This window comes from Takifugu rubripes, chromosome 15 (assembly GCF_901000725.2).
Source record: "Takifugu rubripes chromosome 15, fTakRub1.2, whole genome shotgun sequence".
NCBI classification, from domain to species: domain Eukaryota; kingdom Metazoa; phylum Chordata; class Actinopteri; order Tetraodontiformes; family Tetraodontidae; genus Takifugu; species Takifugu rubripes.
The window spans coordinates 12835798-12857217 of record NC_042299.1 but is presented as its reverse complement, the minus strand read 5'-3'; the positions used below and the strand labels follow the sequence as shown (position 1 = coordinate 12857217).

Genomic DNA, 21420 nt, shown 5'->3' with positions numbered 1-21420 from the left:
TACTCCTATAAGTGTTTAAATACTCTATATATTCTTTCTATGCTATACATCATATGCTGCCTAGAGTACTTGAGGGGCCTGTCTCTTCTGGAAACATTTTACAATGCCCAGAGGCTGTGAAGCGCTCGGGGATGGTGAGAGCAGAGGTAAACAGGATCTCATCTCACTCTCACCACGGAGGGACATGTTCCTCACTCTGGGGCACTGGTGGAGCTCTGGGGCATCTATGATGCCTCCCGTCAGGCTGCGCGGCCCTGCCATTTAATATATCTAGAAGAGGAGAAGAAGAAGAAGCTTTTATTGGTCCCAAAGAGGGAATATGACACAACTTACATGAACATATATGATGAGCACACGATCATGAAAGGGAGAGCTGCCCTGGAGAAGCTCTCTGAGCATTTGGGAGTTTACTACCTTGCTCAAGGGCACCTCAGCAGTACCCTGAAGGTGTCCCAGCACCTCTCCTGTTACCAGTCCTACAACCAGAACCCCCCAGACTTGCTAAAGTTCTGGATAAAACAGCTAGTTGCTAAACATCACAGGCCAGACCCAGAGATTAGTTCAAGACAGACATGAAGCTGATCAGGCTTCAATCCGCCTTAACATGTTGGGGCCTTTTCAGTCAGTCTTGAGCAACTTTAACATTTTAATCCCTGATGATGATGATGCAGATGTTATTTTTCGCTCCTGGTCAGAAATATGTTGATAGTATAATCCCTCATTTCACCTCCGCGTCTTACAGAAATGAGATATTATGCGTGAATTAATGAGGTGCTACTTTTGATATAGTACTTAATCCTATGTGCAGAATCTGGTGGCTCCTTATTTGGTCCACAATATGCACTTAAATATTTTTATGATGAGAGCGGCTCATCTAACTTTAAAGAGATGTTATTAAACCTTTATTTAAATAATTATTTAAATTAAAATCTATACATATTTTAGCAATTTGGAGCCAGTCCTGACTGTCACACGCTGTATAAATGGATTAGAACTGAACTGCTTACATCCAACACAAAAACCAGCTGGTCTCTTTCCTGTGAGTTTCCTGAGCCGACAATAATGTTCTCTCTTTTTCTTCCTTCCATTTTAACAAAAACATGAACATGCAGAATTCTAAACAAAACCACACACAGTTGCTTAACATTTTTGAGCGCGATCAGGTGACTCCAGATTAGTTCACCCATCCACCACTCTGCATTTAAAGCCCGTGTCATCCCAAGGATTTCACTGTCATCGTGGCTGTGCAAAAACTATTTTTATTATACTGTTTATATGTGATTAGTTCCCCCCCTGTTTTAGCTAATGTCAGTCTGCATCCTGTAATTATTACGTCAAGGGTGACAGAAACCCACAAAAGCAAAGCAAAGTAGCTTGAAAGTTACCGCTGCAGTACATTAACATAAGTACATTAACATAATATTGTTTATAGAGTGATGTGTTAGGTGGTGTTGAAAAAGCTGGATGGATCATAGAGAATGTGGCCAGAAAATCTCCTTATTTACATTTTCACTTTTGAATTTGCCTCTTTGACCCCAGAAACCTTTAGTGTTTTATGCGTATTTGCCCCATAAAATGCTGGTCGAGCGTGTTTCTTTGACTGTAATCCTTTTATGATGCCCAGAGGCTGCGGTTGCAATGTTCTGTGCACGCTAACAAGAACGAAGAGAGTAAAAAAAAAGCAAACTTGGGGTCATTCTCTACTGATCTACTGAGATTAAAAATCAATCAGGGGTTTGATTCTTGAGTCTTAGTGCAGAACCACAAGGTCAGAGCTGAGGGACACCAGTGAGGAAAAAAGAAAGACGTAGCCACAAATAACTGTGAACGTTGTGTATTTTGGTGAGTTCAGCTATGATGGAACAGCTCTTCCTCCTCCAAACCTGCCCTGGACTACAACTTCTGATGAAAGTTCTGAGGAAATGTTCTTCTCAGCTGTGGTTTTGATCATATAAAGTGATTAGTGAGGTCAAAAACTCTCCAAAATAATATCAAATATACAGTATATTTACTGTTGGAGACAGTAGTTTTTGTGATCTCATTGGTGCTGTTGTGATATCTAATTTTAAATACCGCTTAGACTCCCACAACATCATAACTGCTATGAAACGTATTGAAAGCACCCACTGTCATCACCCTCTGGATTAAACCATCCATTTCTATGGGTTATTTAGTCGTAAACCAGCTAAAATACGTTGTAAATACTGTACTCATCACATATTATGAGAACTAATATTGCTGTTGCAAACACAGACGTAAAGAGCAGAGCCTTTAGAGGCTTTAGAACATCAGAAGATGGTTATTTTGTGTTCACAAGTTATAATTTCTACTGAGAACACAGGTAGGTTTGTACTTGTACTCAAAATGTACAGACTCCTGTTAAGGACGGAGCTTTATTAATGTGGTGCCATCATACGTCATCTTATGCATTCTGATTATATTTATGTGTTTCTATAATGGCTGTTGTGGCTGAATGCCAGCTGGAAACTCTGCACATGTAATAAGGCCGCTGAGAGGAACCTAATATTTAAATTAACTTAAAATAAGTCAAATCCTTCATTTAATTTGCGTGCAGTGACGTCAGTGAGGGAGGGGCTGCCACCAGCTCAATGACATTAACACAATAAAGTCTTGTGTTAAAACACCAACTAGGCCTGTGTAATGGTGTGTGTAGGGGGTGTAGTGTCATCCTTTAGTCGCACTTTTCATGCCTGGAGCCAGCTTTCAGCCTGGTGGTGGATGAATTATGTGTGGATGAATAAAGGACTCTGGATTAGAACCGCAGGAGGTCCAGTTGTGTCTGATCTTACAGGCGGGGAACTTCTGCCTTGAGTCCTCGTTTATTTGCAGGCATCATCTCATTTTCACTCCATGTTTTGGTTGGATGCCCTAGATAATTGGTTATCCTTCTAATTTTAGATACTTGCCAACCCGCTGTAGTGTGTAGTTCGGTCCTGTTGGTGGCGATGTACCTCAGGATTTTTTAATTTTTTTTATTTGTTTTGTTTAGCACTACCGGTCCTCAACCCGTTTGCTGTAACCTTTGAACTCTGATATAAATCTCCTGCTCTCCACCTCCCCCCACCTGGGAGCAGCAGTGCAGAATACAGGCTCTTCTCTGCTGTGTAAATGTTCACAACGGAGAGCGCCCCTGCACGTGTGTGTGTGTGTGAGTGTGTGTTTCTTCATGTTGACTGCTTCATACATGGGATATTCGATATACTGTACTTTACATGTAAAAACAGTACTAAGGTATAAAATGTAAGAGCATCCATACAATATAAGAGCTAAGGACATTGAATACCAACTTAAAATTAATACATTTTAAGTATTAAGGGAACATACAGCATAATAGCTAATTCCTCTTTCACCATGTTTGGTTTAAGCATAGATCTCACAGCACCACCGCGCTAATATTAACATTCCTTTATTGTAGTCTGGACTTAACCCATCAATTAGTGTGCAGACTGTTATTATTGCTTTGAAATTTCCTCTGTAGTTGACTGGGAACCAGTTAGAGGTGACCTCTGGGCTCCTGGGCTGACAGCTGTCATCCTGGATGTGTTCCAAAGCTAATAGAAGGCTGTTTTAAAGACTGATGAAGAACAGTTCCAAATTATTCACACACCAAGATTTTGGACTTGGTCCATGTCATTTTAGAAAGACTCAGCTGGAAATATCTCCGAGTCGTCTGCATAACTACAATAGGCAACTTTAAATTTCCATAGAATTCGGACCCATAGCTAGTATATCTAGGACCCTAAAGAACATTATTGGGTTTGGACTCGTGCCCATATTTTAACACCATGCTCTGATAGAACTAATAAGAATACTCTAGAAAGAGTAAAAAGGTTAAAAAAAATGATATGAATTTGTTTAAAACTACAAAAGAAGTCCAATTTAGGAAAAGGTCAAATCTAATCTACCTGTAAGAAAGGTTATTGATTGATGATTCACACTTGAATATTTTATCAGGCTTTTTCTAATGATTATATTAAAAATTCTATTTTTTTTTTTTCCCCCTGCATCTTTAAAATGTTCTGACTGGAGCACTAGTGGTGGGAAGAGCAGCTGGAAGAAGAAGACATCTCCCGTTTCGTCAGCTGAAAACATGCTGATGTACTGTGTGGCAAGACAAATGGGATAATTAGAGGTCAAAGTCAGCTGAGAAGAGAGAAGGAGGCGTGTGCACGGAACTACAGCTGAAGGAAGAGAGCATATTGTGGATTAAAGGAAATCTTTCAAATCAATCCTGCTAGTGACACGTTGGTGAAAATCAGACATGGACCGGGGATGGCAGAGGAAAATGTGGAGGTGAGGGATGCAGTGGGAAGAGAGAGGAGTGAGACAGGTGGTGGAGGAGAGGAGCAGATGGAGACATATCGAGTGAAGGAGGAAAGGCCAGTCTGTGCCAGGCGGGGCTTCCACCTAAGTTTGCAGACATAAACCAGTGGGCCGAGACAGTAATGTGGAATATGCTCATGAGAGGAATAACCCAACTCCAAATTAATTCCTATTAACAGCTGAACCAGTAAAGTGGGGGAGATGCCAAAGCACGCAGGAGAGGAGTAATGAACGATTGTCCCCCGCAGGGCTGTTTTATGGCTTTAAGGCTGGTAATGAATCAGCTGTTGAAGGGCAGGTCACAGAGCAAGTGAAAACTGATGAGGAGGCAAAGGTGAGCGTCTACTTATAGACGGTTAATCTCCATCAACCCTGGCAGCACCAGGTTGGTCTTAATATCAGAGCTGGTTTCCTGTGAATTGGCGCGCCCAGTTAGATGATCTCACGGAATCTTGTGTGACGTAACAAAATCAACAGCAGATTTGATCCAAGGAAACATCAGAAGACCCCTCTGGTTCAGAGGCAAGACGCTGAAACGCATCTCTGATTTCCCTGGATGTAAAAAATAGCATTAAAGTTGTCTGTGACAGAAAAAGACCTAAGGTGCAGGCGCTGCGCCATGTACGACATTTAAAGACAATTAAATATTAAAACTTCTTTAACATCAGAAATCTTTTCATGACCCCAGTAAAGAAAATGTTCTATGAGGAGATGAAACATATATGAATGGGTTTACAGAGGAAATTGTGTGACTTAAAGGTAGCATATGGCTCATCTGTTGGGTCGCATCGGCATGCGCGTCCATACTCGATCACACAGCTTGCACTTTCCTGTTTAATGATCGTCAGCACAGCCAGCCAGTGTGTTTGGTTTTGCATGTATGATTTATTTGCTCATTTTCTTCTTTTTGAATTACAGCCTTTACAGTTTTACAGTGTGTAGGTTTCAGGCTTAGCGAGCTGCTGTAGCGACAAAATAAGCTAAAGAGCCATATCTCTGTAGTTGTCGCTAATAAAATGCAATTAAACAAGACTGTAAGGGGAACCCCAGTTGCTCCCATTTTCTGCTTCATTTTTACTAATGAGTTTGCGACCGAGCGCACAAAGGTGCAAATACAGAGTGAGACCTAAAACACACACACATCTGCAGTAAACAGCCTTTAAAGGTGCGCAACCCAGATAAGCACGACCCGACACTTTCAAGGTCACACCACAATATTTGGAGTGCAACCATTTTTCCTACCCAGTTATGATCAACACGCAGCCAAATTCTGTCCGTTGTGCTCATACTTGCAGCGGCGCTGCAGCATTAAGCCCAGCACAGCGTGTTTCTAACTTTCTATGCTTGAGTGCTTTGTGTTGGTGCAGTGCTGCTTCTGCCCTTCATTATAGTCTCTGTGGTGCTTAACATCATTATGGCCCTGCTGTCACCACAGCAACCAGCTGTGTGTGTGTGTGTGTATCTGTGTGTTAGATAGACAGAGACAGTCACGGTTGTTTTGTGTGTCAATAAAAACACTTTAAGGCTTTTAAGTGAATGAATGATCAAACAATTTATTAATCCAAATACTATGATAGATCCACTGTATTGACACACCGGTACATCGTCCAGGTCCTTCCTGTCCGTGTTCCACCAGGCTTTCAGCAGTCCCAGTACACGGCTAGATGACACCTGCATCGACTGATAACTTTAATAACGCTAAAAGCCCCCCCGTGTGTCCCCCCCACTAGCCTGACTCATTACTGGAATTATAACGTACCTGCCCGTGAGTCACGTCGAGCCCGAGAAACAGCAGCGTGAGAAACATTTTACTGTAACACCCCCGAAAATTCTGCGGTGCAAACGTGGGGAGGTTCTGAGCCACCGCTGCGCTGTAGTCAGCAGTTTAGGTGACACAGGCGTGAACAGTTTGAGTGTCTATAATTTATGAACGGAATGTCAGAGTGCGCTAATGCATCATTTTGAGATGTATCATCTCTGCGCGCTGAATGATAAATATTCAAGATGCTTTTGAAGCTGTGAAGCACTGCGGAATATTTTGCAGTCCGTGTTGTAAATATCTACACAGCAGCAAAGGATGCATAAGAATTCACGTGGAAGACACGTGGTGCAAAGAAAAAACAGCGTTTTTTGCTTCTTTTTATCTTTATGTCTCAGCGACCTCCAGTTACACCTCATCATCTTCAATTTACCTGAGGGAAGCAGGCGTCTGGGTCCAAAGGGTCCGCTGTGTGATCCTAAATATATAGCATGAGATTTCCCCCAACCATAACCCCCAATCAAGGCATTTAACACAACACAGCCATTGTCACGGTTTGCATAATAATTTATTCACATATATTATTTTTTGCACATACTTTATTTTATTATTGCTGCAGATTTGGAGCATGTCAGGTATTCACTTTCAACGTTCCCGCACTGGGATTCTATATCGCTCTAATGTTCATCTTCATGCATGCTAAGTATTACATTTAATAGGATGCAAATAAATAAAAAGCCTCTCTTTCTACGTGTCATCATCTATCCTGTCTATCAGCGCCTCTGGAACATGCCGCTTTAACGTCCATAGTGTGAAACACTTCTTATGTCAGAACATACAGTCCGTATTAGAGTTAACAATGAGCACATGAATAATACATATTGTTAAAGCTGGTAATCTATGATCATTAACTCTCAAACCCATGCTCCCTCACCCACGTGAAGCCCATCTATACTGAACAGGAAAAATGCTTACCATAAATATTATGTCTCATCTATATACAGTAACTTTGATATGGCACCATATATGCTTGTGGAAATAAAATCTTAAGGTTTGAAATATTTGTGAGTGGGTTTTTTTTATGTTTATTTGAAAGAAGAAACTTTTAAATAACTCTATCGATGATTTTCAAAGTGGAAACACGAGCGTGATTTTTATTTACCTATTTTGTTTCGTCTCTGTCTTTTTGGACTGTTTTGTGTGGCTTCTGGGAGGATGAAACATGCCTAACAAGGCAGTGAGAGCATCGTGGTGTGGAAACACATGAAAAATAACTCGTCTCCAGTGCAGTGAAAGCCCTCAGGCAGCGTGAGTCTGGAGCGATTGGTGCTGATTACGACAGAAAACATGAGAAGTGATGGAAAGAAAAACCCTAGAACACCGAGATGTTCCGAGTCTGAGTTAGAGTTGTTGCTTTTTGTTGGTTGGTTTGTGTAAATCTCTTTGAACGTGTTTAAAAGGTGCTTGTTTGTCCTCCAAGTGTCTTTACTTGAAGATTATGAACAGCGAGAAAGAAGATTATCTCAAAATGGTTCAGCATTCAGTTTTCTGTATTCAGAACTTGGCTTTTTTCCCCCCCCCTCGTGTAGTACATGCGTATGCATGCACACGCTTAAGCCCTTGCATATGCACACATAAAAGGAAACTAAGGGGATTAGTTCTGACCTACAGCAAAGGTAAAACATTAAAATTTAAATAATTCCATCTATCTTTACAGCTTTTCAACATTATTAGTAATTCACAACTTTGATCTTTTTGGATTCTTTGAAGGCACCTAGTGTCACCTAGGCAGAGTGGAACTCTCTGTCATGTAAGCTTTAGGAGTAAGCTTTGTTAAAGCAACACAGTTGCCTTTGCAGTTAAGTGTTTCTAATTCATGTCCATCAAGTCCTGATGCTTCATCGTGACTACATAGAGTCTGTCTGTGCTCCTGAATAATAATGCAGTGGTGAGTTTTGTGCCCTAAAGTTTCAGATTTCTGGGCCAGGGAAAAGCTCCTCTCAAAAACTGAAGAGGTCCTCGAGCCCCCGGGCAGAGAAGCCTCCGTCAGACGTAGGCGGACTCGCTGGACTGGGTCCTGCCCAGGTTTGGGGCCTGAGACAGGTGAGACACGTCCTTCTTGCGCAGTTCGCAGATGGACTTCCTCCGAGCCTGCACCCCTCGGATGGCCGTCTTTATCTTCCTCCAGCCGATGTGGTTGAGCTCAGCCAGGTTGAGCAGCACACATATGCCGCTGACCGCGAACATAAAGACCAAAAACACAGTCTTCTCTGTGGGACGAGATACGTAACACTCGACTTCCTTCACGCAGGGGTAGCGATCGCACTCAAACATCCCTGGAACGTTGAAGCCATACAGGAAGTACTGGCCTGCCAAGAAGCCTATCTCCAGCGCATTACGGAACACCACCTGGATGACGTAGAAACGGGAAATACCTTCCTGCCGCCGAACCTTGGCGCTCTTGTGTGTTGGAGGCAGTCCCCGGGGTCCATTGGGGATTTCCTTGACCTCCAGGCAGTCGTGGTCTTCTTTACTGCCCTCAGGATGCACCAGGATACCGTTGATGTAACGCGAGTGGATTTTGCGAGCGTGATGGTCGTGATGGCGACCGTGGTGACCATGGCCATGGTGATCCATGTACGGATGCAGGAGGGAGTAGCTTCGGTCGCGTGCTTTGGCAGACTGGTGCACGGAATACGTGATGAAGCACAGGCTCGGCGTGCACACCAAGATGATCTGAAAGACCCAGTAGCGGATGTGTGAGATGGGGAAGGCCTTGTCGTAGCAGGCCTGGTTGCAGCCGGGCTGCATGGTATTGCAGATGAACATGATCTGCTCGTCCTCGTACACCTTCTCACCCACTATGCCGACTATTAGGATGCGGAAGATCACCACCACTGTCAGCAGGATCCTGCAGAAGAGACAGAAACGGATCAAAATGGTGGGACAGGAAAGAAATAGTGATTGGGAAAATAAACCCTCTAGTTATTACTGAAGCTTTTGATGAATTATTAAGCCAATTATTTAATCTATAATGTTCCCCCTCATGATCCCGTGGTTGAAAACCTGTCTACAGCACCCAGAAACCATGGCTGTGTGTGTCTACTCTCACTGCTGTGACAAACAACACCCTCATGGAGGTTTAGCTCAACATAGCACGAGCACATCAGCTCACTAATCAAAAGAAAACCAAGACAGGTGATTTCACACTTTTTACACACTGCTGCAGACAGTGGGATCTACAGGGACGAGAGTGTGTGTGAGTGCACATGCAGCAGCGTGAAGAGGCCTGATTTACAGGGTGGTGCAGTAAAACACAGCGCAGTTGCAGTTTTCCTCATTCATGGGTTACATCCGCAAGTTTTGAAAGACGCATCACATTTTCAAGTCACTGTGATTATTAGTCGCTTAATGCGAAACTGCAAGTGCTGAACCAGGTGGCATCCTCTAAGACAGCCAGGGAGCATCCAGGGAGCGTCATTAGTGAAGTACAGACAGCGCTATCCAGGAGTAGGAGGATCTATCAAGCAGCTAGTTCCTCTGAGAAACTGGTGTTGTCGTTTGGTCTCGATCCAGCATGGGTACTGCGTAGGAGGACTGGGGGTTTCAGGCTGCACCGTCAGCTCTTTCTAATGAGCAGTGGATTGCTCCACATATCGGGGGAGCCCTGGTAAATCTGCCTCTGCACTGTGGATGATCATGCTCCCTGTGTGGGGGAGCCAATTATTTAAAAATGCACTTGTTTCCGAGCACATGAGGGCCGCTTAAGGCTACCAAAGGGGACCACGATGGCTAGCTGCTCCTCCCAGGTGGGTTCGGATGACTGGTGGTTTGATAATGGCTGTAACATCAAGCACTGTAACGCAAGATAATTCCTACTCATATTATATATGCACATAAAAAGTCTATCTTGGGCTTTTTCCCTTCATGGTGTCGCATTTATTGCGAATTTTAAAGACCTGCGGGTTACCACAGCAACACGGGAAAAAACAGGAGGTAAAGGGGATATGGGGGCATTAGAATGATGAAATGATGCAGATAAATTGGAGTACGCTGGCTCTATACATAGCCTGCAACTTAGAAGATACCTGCGACCTGAGCTGATGTGAGCATTTCTTTCATTGTGAGCTTGTGTTGCTTTCTTTCTTTCTTCTTTCTTTCTTTAGGGTGAATGGGATTTGGATGTCAATGCACAGTCGAACCTTGGTGAGGGCAACAGAAATTGGACATTCACTTTAATAACCTGTTTTGTGGCCCTCCTGCCATCCTTAGAGTCCACATTTGCCTTTTCACAGCATTTACGTTTACATAGAGCACAGAACAATGTGCAGCTTATCCCGATGTAATGCGCAGAGCACAACAAAAACGGCTTTAACGCGTGATAACTGAATTTTAAAAAATCAAAGGTGTAAGAGGTGTTTTAGTGCTGGAGAGACCTAAATTAGAGCATCGCAGTGCTGCACCTGTCAGTGTGCTCTTATGAGGCATTTTGTGTGAGAAAGACAGAGGACAGAGTCACTCATGCGCGCCACTCGTGCAAAATGGCAAATATGTCCGCTCATCAGTGCTCGCAGCAGCTGTGAGCTTACATGCTACATTGACTTGCAACGTGTCTGCACATACAGAGGCTCCCCGAGTGTCCTCCTTGCTCTAGAAACAGGTTGTAGGTCCTCTGCTAAGTTCGTATCAACACGTATGACATCAACATTTCAAATTATTGACAAAACTTTCATTGGATATAGGATCGCCATTTCGTTTTTGTGTTGGGCAACCTGCAAATGTACACATGTGCCACTTCTAACCAGCACAGCTTTACAGTCTTTTCTATTTATTCCAGCATGTTGTCAGATGTCAAATTTGCAGCCCTGGCTGTGTGCACATATGTGCGTGTGCAGGTAGTCTACTGGATGACAAGATAATCAGCACGGGGCAGATCGCTGCGTCAGCACAAAGCAGTGGACTAAGGTTATCTGCAAACATCAGTGTTTTAAGAGCCGCAGAAGCCAATACTGTACGTCAGAGCAGATCGCGTTAGGACAGCCTATAGAGGTCCGAATCTGCGGGATGTTGAATAAAAAAAACTATCAAATGAATAGATTCAGAAACCCCAAACATATTTTGGGTTGATAAGATTAAATAACTCAGAGCTTCTAGAATCCAAATTATTTCAATTCGAGGTTAAAGCTGTTCTGTCATGTATTTTCCAGAAGGGATTTTTTTTCCTTCATCTTAAACTCATCATCAGAATTCTATAATCCCAAACCCTGTCCCAGAGATCTAATGAAACGTGTCTCCTCATATCACCGGACTGGGCTCATTTGTGACCGTCGCGCTGCATCGCTGACAACTGGATTTGGTGGCGATGAGCTCACATCTACGCTTGAAGTGCCTGATTCTTCACGTCTGGGAACGTGACACACAGATCCGCGGACAGACTGACCTGTAAGACCGAATGTGCGTTATGTGTAGAGCTGCTGCACAGCTGGTGTATTGGCTGGATGTGCAGGATCCTGTCTTTCCCAGCGGCACACACACACACACACACACACACACACACGCACGCACACACATTCATACAGCAGCTGCTCTCAACCACTAGGGACACGCGTTGCCAGAAGCACAACGGCAGATGGATTGGTAAACACACAGACACACACACACACACACTCCACTGCCTCACACACACACACACACACACACACACACACACACACACACATTCAATGTAAATGTCCTTTTACCATGTGTGTTTAGCATTCAAACATAAAGGCCTCTATCAGGTACAGCCAGGTGTGGCGTCAGAAAGACCTGGTGTAAAAATATTCCCGGTGTCCATGCGCTCCTAATTCCATGCTCCACTGATTGCTGATGGCGGTGCTTAATGAATAAAGACCTCACCAGGCTCAGGAATTAGTCAGCTTAATTATCAGAGTGCAGACATCAGTTTCCCCACAGCCCCCACTGCTCCTCTCTCAAACTCTTGTAATAGTTTTACTTATCACCCACATATCAGGCCGACGTGCACGGCTGCCACGGTTGTGATGAACCCATTAAATTAAAATGCCTTCAAGCCTTTTCACGGGCTGCTCCTATAAGTTTATGAGCAACATTTACTTTGAATTTAAGCCACCATGGAGAATGGAAATAGAAAACTGGCTAAAGGTGAAATTTGTGTCATTTCTCCTTATGTTACATCTGTTGGCTACAGTGAACACGTAATTATTTATTTCAATGTAATACACCCATAAAAAATGATTGCTTTATTGAAAAGCAGTAAAAATGTTTGGTTGTTAGTTAAAGGACTTTCTAACTGTGATCAGACCAACAATTAGAAGCACCCATCTGGCATAATTTGACCTCCTCGATCACAAGGGTCACTCACACAGCTGACTAAGCACTGGCCCACTTGGCCACCATGAAGGGAATAAAAGACGCAGACAAAAGTCTGACATGTAGAGAAATGTTAATCGTCCCATCCTGAACAGAATCAGCCAAACTAAGTGAAGGTCACCAACATCTCTGCCACAGAATTAACCAGTTTATCTGGTGACTGTGGCTGAACCAATGCTGGAAAACCTACAGAAAAATAAACTTCACTAGAGAATGTGGCCGGCAAAGCTCACAAACGCGCCATCGATGTGTTGCGCAATTGAATAATGACCTGCTGGGACTGAAAGCTGAGCTCAGCCTTATTGGGAAAATCCCCCTGTCGGGCAGCGGTGATCAATAGCGCGCAGCACCAGGGATCGCTGTGCAAATAAACTAATGACAACTTTAGATGTGCAGGAAAATGTTTTCATTCCCGGCGCTGCTGCATTCCGGGCTGCAGCGTGATGGATTACTAATCCTGTCAAACGCTGCGATATTGCTTCCAGTTTCTCGTCCCTCCGCGGAGCAACCGTCACCAACCGAGTTTGGGCCGGCAGCTTTTTTTTTTTTTTTTAAATGCTACATCTCATGATGATGTCCTCAAGTAATCTTACATGCCAAATTATTTTGGGAGACGAAGATGGCCATTTCCTAAAGTAGGGTACCTTCGTGACCCCATTAGCATGGAGTGGAGTGAGAACAGAAAAGTGCAGCCGCAGGAGCCATCTTTCCTCCGATATATTCGGTGTTCGTGAAACTTTCAAGACTTTCACATTTGTTTTCCACTCTGTCAATACATCTGTAGTGCAGCAAAAGATTTGACAGTTTTGACCACAATATTAAAAGGCTTAAAGTTGGCCTCATTTCTCCTGAACTCCAGTTTAAGGCACAATACTTCTACTATCACTGAGCTATGCTCTTTTAAGCTCCATACATGAGTGACGGAGGTTTACTAAACGTATCCATTGTCTGCAAAATCCATCAAAAGGTCTAGAGGAACAATAGCACATGAATAGTAAAAAAGACATTCGACACATGGGACATCTTGTTTTAATAATCTGCTACCTGCTGCAGGGGAAACGTTCTCTCTTTGTATTGGTGCAGAGGAGGCAAACATAATTAGGATATTGCTTTTCTAAAACTGCTCTGCAAATGTCAGTCATTAGGGAAGTAAGCTGATTGTTTCGGTCATTATTATTTACCTCTGTGAGACAAACCGGGCCCACCCAAGAGCACCCAAGTGGTCCTTTTAGGAGATGTTAAGAAAATGGGTCATTTTTAATACCTGTTCTAATGCTGCTTAAAGTAAGAAGAAAAGAGGTCACGTCAACTCCGGTGACAAGCAACAATTTAGAGCAGCACGAAAACCAAACTAGGCTTGATGTCATTGACCTTGAGCGTGTTAACAAGAGCGAGCTAACGGCACTCTGACTGGGGTTTCCTCACCTGCTGTTTGCTTCCTCTCCACCATGCTTGTTTCCTCGCTCCTCCTCTGATGACCATTTGTAATTAAACTCAATTTTCCCCCCTTTCTAGCGAGGGCTCTGTCATTTCAGCCGTGTGTTATATCACACAGTCCCTCCGTCGGTGTGATGAACGCCGTGTGAGAGGCCGTTTGCCGCAGCAGCGCAGACAGCGCGTCTCCTGTCCAATCACACAAGGAAACTGGGTATCTGGCTATTAGCGAGTAGCAACAATTCTTCGGCTTATTGGTAGAACTGGGTCCGTGTTGGCAAGTGTTTGAGTGCAGGGCTGGTTTTGGGATTTGGATAAGAGGATGATTTACAAAAAAATGCTTTTAACAGATGTTGTATTGGCCAAATCCTGCGTTGTGGAGCTCAGGTACAAGTCTTCCATGCATATTTGGAGCCCTTCCTCGCCGACGCAGCGGACGCATCCTGACTTTGTGCAGACATCTCCAGAGGAGACCTGACACAGATTCTCAGCAGCGAACCTCTGCAGAGGGAAATCTCTCGACCTGCCTCTGCAGCTCACATCCGACAACCTTTATTATTTCATCTTCCCTCAGAACACTCCAGTCCTCCATTATCTCTGCCTCTTCACTCGCTCTACTTGTCTTTGGCACTGACCTGACTACAGCATTGCAGTGCAGGCAAAGATGCTTCAGTACACAAGTTTTTCTTTCTTCCTTCCTACCTGCAAGGTGTTTAACCCGAAGGCTTCTCCGTTCACGGTGCATGCACGCAGTAATGTGTTTTTATTTTCCACTTACACACCACGCAGGGATGTTCACCTGTGGTCAACATCTGGGATGCTGCTGAAACAGGAAATATACTTTGTTTCTATCTATTTATGTCGATTTTAGTGTCATGGGGATGTCTGGATATTTAATAGGTTGCAGGATTCAGTGAAGACACTCTTGATTCTAACAGATCTGCAGAGAACACCACCCATTGTTTGTCCTCCAGATGAATCATGTATTTGCTTGTGAATGAATTTTGCAAACGTGTACAAACAGGAGGCCGATAAGCAGAAGCGAGCGTGTCTTTTTTGTTTGGTTTTTTTTACACAATTCCAACGTCTCTGTCCAATGTTTACACTTCTGTTATTCCAAACGTAGAATTTCAGCATTGTGTGTACAGTTTTAAATATAAAATGCGTCTTCGAACATTATCAAGGCTGAATAATGTAGGTGTAATAACAAGCCTCCAACCCTTGATATTGCTTTTGTTCATAAACACTGATTATACCTGCAGGCCTGGTAACGTCTCTTAGCCTTTGGCAGGATAAATCTGCCAATTAAGTGCAGAAATGTAATTTGTTATCCCTAATTAATGCACTGAGACACTTTATTTGCCCTATGAACCATTAGTTATCTAATGCTGAGAGTCATAATAATTGAATATACAGTAAATTTAGTTTGAGCGAGAAACCACAGTTAATGCAGCCTTGACAATGATTTCTTTCTTTGTGTAATCATAATTGCAGTTGATTATTCATGCATACACTGTACATTGCCCAGTTAGAGGGCATATGGAAATCACAATACACGGCATTAATCTCTGAATGAGTCATTATATGCAAGCCACCAGTGGTTAGTCAGAGGCACAGAAGCAACTCTCAAACGTCCGTCCCTCCCAAAGACCAATATTAAGCTAACCTTTGCCGCACAATAGAGGTGGTCCGTTTCTATTTTCAACACATTTAGGTATGCCTGGGATAACTACCAATCCTATGCCAGGACATAGGTTAGCTTAAAACCTACAATTAAGGGAGAGCTTAATTGTAGCTGGCTTAGACAGTCTCCACATCCTCAAGGCTGCCTGACTCAGAGCCGCGAGGGTGGGCACTAAGAGAGAGGACTGACATGCAACCCTGTTCCAAAGTTCTGATGCAGGGGAGACCTTTCAGCCATCACTGTTCTGCACTTTGGAACTTCTAAACCGCAAGGTCACGCATGCAAACCCAGCACGCATCCTGTGTGTAAGGGCGTCTGGCGTTTTGCTGCATGCTCCAGACACGCCCTGTGAAGTGCAGGACTTCGCGATGCACAATGGTGCAATGCCACATTTGATCGTGTTCACAAATGCATCGCGACACACCTGACCACGCCCAACGGGGTTGTTGGCCGTGGTCGTCGGTGCAACAGGCTCGAACCTTTCAACCCATAGAGGTCAGTATCACAATTTGGACTCTGTAATCGTTGTAGAGTTGATTAGCGATCTCGGAGGCATCTTTACAGCACAAACACTGTGCCAGAAGTGAACAATTCTTCAACTTGCTGGTACATCCAAAACATTCTGATGATTTGAATTTAAAATTGGCGTTAATTTCCTGACCATGCAGACACATGCTGGGGGATCAAGTCTTTAACTAGTTCTGTGTTATTGCCAAGACTGTCTAATTGGTTCTTATACCTGCCTACAATTAACCAAAATCGAGACAACCGGTTATTATTAGGTCTCCTAAAGGTCTCTCTTCACCATTCTACATCTCAGCCCTCCAGTGCTTTTTTTTAGTTATTCTGCAAAGAAGCTGAATTAGCAGGACACGACTGGCTTAAAACCAATAGAAGTCAATTCAGGGATCAGCACCCTAAAAAACCTCAAAGCTACTATGCAAAGGGGTTCCAAAGTCAATGTTTCCTGACTCACATAGCAGAGGCATGCAGTGGATGAAGGGAGCCTCATTGGAAATCAGCTAATGTTACACCTGATCAACTAAAGAGCCTTGTAGGACAAACACAATCTGAGAGGAGTCAAAACACATAGGGATAATTTACAAAGCATTTCCACATATTCAGCACAGTAACACAAAGCTAATGTCTTGTGGGTTACAAGGAGGATTTTGTTTTCCTATCCATGGTCTAATTTTTCTATTCACTTCATATACATATTTGAGCTTTGAAAAATGGTGCATTCTATATTGAGCCAGAAAAACCACGGCTCATTTCAGCATTTTAAGTGTTTATTAGAACAAACTGACAACAAATGAATTGCATGATCATTAAATTGCTCAAATTACGAAAGACATCAGAGTATAGATATTTTAAGAGAGGTAGCAGGCAAATTGAGAGTTGCTTCTGTGCCTCTGAAAAACTGTTTGTGGCTTAAAGTCACTCAATCATCCGGAGATTCGTTTTCAGCTTCTCGTGCCAGGACAGGATTTTAAAGCTGCATTAAGAAATTATTGACCACTAGGGGGCGGAAAGACTCCAGAACAAGTTCACAACAGTTAGCATTTAGCTTATGAAGTTGTTATGGCTAACATGTTAGCAAACGGTTGCCTACTTACAAATCCAGGAGAAACAGACCAACACGGACATCCCTTTCGTCTCCTTTTTCTGGCCACCTGTTGAATGTAATTCCAATATTCACTGGCATTTAGCCCTTGTTTGGTCTTGCTGCTCATGAGAAAATGTATTGTTTTATCTAAGTCAAAGCTGCTGTACTGAATGACTTGTCTCTTCAGCATGTAACACTGGGAAGCTCAAATTTAGTTCATTTTGTTGCTGTGAAAACCGAAAGAATTGGGAAATGGCTAAGAGATTAATTTCAGTTATAACAGTGCTAATCCCATAACAAGGTAAAAAAAAATCACTTAATGCATCTTAAAATCATCATGGTCCAAACTATGCAGATTTGTATTCCACCTAAAGGCTAAATCGGGCGATTTCATTGGTTAAATGACAAAAGCCTTGGAAGGAGCATCTCCAAAGTGTATCTTTTTGGCATTCCCTGAGCAACGTGCGTTTTGCTAATGCAACTCGCATCATATCTGATGTCATTACAATGTCACAGATTTTAAAAGATGTGGCCTCATCGTGGCTCTGTGCCCGGTGCACAATGTAGTCAATAAAGGTGTGAGCCAATTTCCACTCCTTTAACTTACACACACACACACACACACACACACACACACACACACACACACACACACACACACACACACACACACAGAAAACAAAGCTCCTGAGTAGAGAGAAGGTTAGATTGTGCCCTTGATGCAGACTACCTGAGGTCTGCGTAAAGGAGCACAGCAGTGCAGGCCAAACCATATTACCCTGATAAACAAATTTTCAGAAACATTCAGATTGTGTTTAATGGGTGGGAAAATCTGCGGTGCATTTAATTAATTGTACAGAGATGCTGTGGGGTGCTTATTTTCCTTCTTTTTTTTTTTTTTACAGCGGATTTTACAGCATGTCCCCGTGGCTCGTCTCCGCTGCTAATCAAACTAAAAGCTCATCCGTTCAACCTTCCACCAGCAGCCTTTTCTCACAAGTATTGTCTGCTAGGATTGCGTCACACTGGCGCGTGAGCATCTCTGACAGCGAGGAAAAGCTGAATGAGGGACGACAGCGTCTCCTTCTCCTCCCTCCGGTTCACACAGTTTGCCGCAATTTCATTTTTTGAATTTTACCTTCCGCACCTGTACGCTCACCTTCCTCTGCTCTTGTCTCACTCCCACTCCCCAGCTCATCCTTCTGTTCTATTGGTCCATGGCCAACAGCATCAAGCCCCATCTATCAATAGCCTGGCTATCGGCTAGTATCAACATGGGAGCCTCTCTGACTTAACCATAATACCCAGTAAAGCCCACAATTGATTATGTGCAATTAGTTTATCCCTTAACTAATGATGAGTGTGGAGGAGGACGGGGTGAGGATTGTTGTGGAGGAATACAGTGACTGTATAATAGAGGAGAAGCCTGGGGGTAGTGGGGGGGGGGGGGGGGGGGGGGCTAAAGGGGTTTAATCAGGTAATCTCAACAAAGTCGTTCAACACAATCAGAAAATGAAACATCTACTCACGGTGATCAATCAGGGTCTTACCTTCCAATCATAGTGGAGTGCTGCTGGACAGCCGCCTCCAGCAGACGCTCCAAGATGGTCCATTCCCCCATGGTGATGTCAAAGTGGCACCACACTCAGAAGAAAGTGGCGGGGGGGACTGGTCCCTCTCCCGGTTCTCAGGACCAGCCTGCGTTGTTTTACATTGAAGCCCTGCAGGTTCCCTTGATCTCTACACTTCGACCTGGCTTCTCTTCACTGCGTCTCTCTCTCACACACACACTCTCTCTCTCCCTCTCTCTCTCTCTCTCTCCCTCTCTCTCTCTGAGAAGGGGTCTCCGCCTTTTCCGGGCCAGTCCCGTTCTGCCTCCCTTCCCAGGCGAGGAGGGGTACTGAACTGATTACCTCCCCCACCTCCTGTGCAGTGATGCTCGTCCTCCCCCTTCCGCACCGCTCTGTGCTGCGATACAGCATATGCTATAGCTCACTACATGACAGTCATGATCTCCCCCTCTCTTCCGCTCCCCTCTCTCCCTTCCCTTCTCTCTCCCTGTCCTCCCCTTCGTCCTCCTCCCTACCTCGAGGGTGCTCCTTGGGCTCTACCTGCCATCGGAGCTGCCCTGTGCTCGTCCTCGCATCCTGCAGGGTCTTTACTGCACTGGTCCAAATGTTGCTTAAACACACAAACAAACACACACACCCTCACACACACGCAGAGTGCCTATAGCTGATCTTCCTTGGCTCACCTCACTGGTTGTAAACACACCCTCTGTCACTGAAACACAGCTCTGAGTCTTCCTTCTGAGGGCTGCGGGTGCACAGCAGCACACAAAGCTCCTGCCTGCTGAATGTCACTTTATGACTGGAGGAATGGTGGCTCCCGCAGCTCCGAGCGCTGCGAGGACCCATAAAATCTTCACGCACACACACAAACAGACACACACGGGTGCACACGCTGCCACGCAGCCCCTCGGTAATAAATCAGCTGCTTTGCTGCATCCAGTGAGGCTGAAGCGAGGCAGCGTGCCGGCTGCAAACCTGCCGTCCTGCGTTGTCTCCCTGGTTAATTTCAGCACAGTCCAGCGCTCAGAGTCATGTCTGCCGCACAGAGCGCGGATGAAGAGCTGTCCGCCGGAGCCTGTTTCTGGGCTCCATCATCTTTTCCCCCCTCCTCCCGCTCTCCTTCGACCCCTCTCTACCTCCTTCCTCTCGCTCCCTCTCGTCTGCCTGCAGAACTCGGCCACTCGTCCTCTCCCTGTGTCGCCCTTACGTTCTCTGCCTTGCTCATGGAACCGCTCTATCTCTGTCACACTCTGAGCCTGCATCACCCCCCCCCCCCCAACACTTCCTCCTCCTCCTCCTCCTCCTCCTCTCATAGATCTTTTCTTCCCCTCCCTCCCTCACCCTGGCTCGCTCCCCTATTCCCTCCATCCTCTGGTAAATGTGCTGGAATTGCTGCTCTAATCGCTACCCTATGTTTGCAAGAATGCTTCACGCTGCTCTGGCATCCTGCTACTGTCTGACACTGGAGGGGGAACGGGAGGATTGCAGCGATCAAAGGCAATCCTTTGTTCCATTCTGGAAGCGATGCTTCCCAGTCTCAGCCTCTGTCACACATGATCCAGCTTCCAGAAGCTAGATTACAGGAGGATTGTGGCTCTTCTCCATCCTCCCCCAACTCTGACCTTCCACTCTCCATTTTACCATCTTGGTGATGACAGCACAGCTATTTTACCCTGACCCAACCCTTGTAGCCTTCCTCTACTCCCCATCTTCTGTTCCTCAGTCCCTCCATCAAGCCTTCCTTCATTACAGCCCCCCCCTACACACACATTCACCTCTCTCTCTCTCTCTCTCTCTCTCAGGAGACATGAGCGCTGTATTGTACTTTGCCGTGACATTGAAGCTGCATTCATTAGATTTATATTAAAGTGCTGGGGAGGTAAAATGGACTTCCTCCATTGCTCACAGGGAGGTTCAGGCAGATGTGTGGCATCATGCTGATGCATGTGTGTCGTTTCAGAGGTGGGCAACAAAAGAAGAGGAAAAGCATGAAACAGATGTGAGTCACAGCCAGGTTCTTATAGGAGGCTGAGTCAAGACCTGCAGAGGTAAATGATGATGATGAGGTAACCTGATGTCATACGTGAAGTCACGGCCAGAAGAGACAAGTTCACTTCACTTCCTGGCTCGTGCGCACTCACTTTGCTCGCCATCTATACAATTAGATTTATATTGAAATGCCACAGACACGAGTCTCTGCGGCACTTCACAAAACAAACACACACATGCAGGGTTTTTTTTTCTTCTTGATGTGTACCTGCATATCTAACAAGACAGATCACAACATTTATCTTGTGTGAAGGAGATTGGCTGTGGGGGTGGGTGGGGAGGGAGCAAATAGGGATTTTGTTGGATCAGCATCTTCAGTCAGGTCTTTCCCTGATCAAGGACATATAAGTGCTGCTGAGGAGAAAAGGGGGAGGGCAATGATGGCTCTCTTGCCCTCTCTCTCTCCCCTTCTGCTCTCTCTCTCCGCTATTTCCCAGAAACAGAGCGGCAGATTTGGCCTCAGCTGGTCGGAGCGAGTGGATGGAGAGCAAACGAATGAAGGAGAGTCGCAGGTGCGTCTTCGGTGACCTAGAACATTCAGTTCAAGCACACAATAGCTCACATAAACAGCGCTCACACACTT

General features: G+C 44.6%; 1 protein-coding gene across 2 annotated transcripts; it reads right to left on the bottom strand.

The window, feature by feature from the left end:
• Positions 1-6655: 6655 nt before the first annotated feature.
• LOC101062925 (gap junction delta-2 protein-like) lies at positions 6656-20022 on the bottom strand. 2 transcript variants are annotated; one of them, XM_029848859.1, is made up of 3 exons: positions 18768-20022; positions 17228-17284; positions 6656-9014 (listed from the first exon to the last, which is right to left on the bottom strand). In XM_029848859.1, exons 1-3 carry the CDS (start codon positions 18836-18838, stop codon positions 8150-8152), a joined length of 993 nt encoding a protein of 330 aa, XP_029704719.1. In that variant the 5' UTR covers positions 18839-20022; the 3' UTR covers positions 6656-8149. The 2 variants fall into 2 exon arrangements, with proteins under 2 accessions (XP_029704719.1, XP_003971160.1); XM_003971111.2 differs by lacking the exon at positions 17228-17284 and having other exon boundaries at positions 18768-20020.
• Positions 20023-21420: the final 1398 nt, after the last annotated feature.

Coding starts and splice junctions, on each gene's coding strand:
- LOC101062925 (XM_029848859.1), bottom strand. CDS start 18,838: ATGGGGGAATGGACCATCTTGGAGCGTCTGCTGGAGGCGGCTGTCCAG. Junction 17,285..18,767: donor CACTCCACTATGATTGGAAG/GTAAGACCCTGA, acceptor TACATTCAACAG/GTGGCCAGAAAAAGGAGACG. Junction 9,015..17,227: donor GGTCTGTTTCTCCTGGATTT/GTAAGTAGGCAA, acceptor TCTCTTCTGCAG/GATCCTGCTGACAGTGGTGG.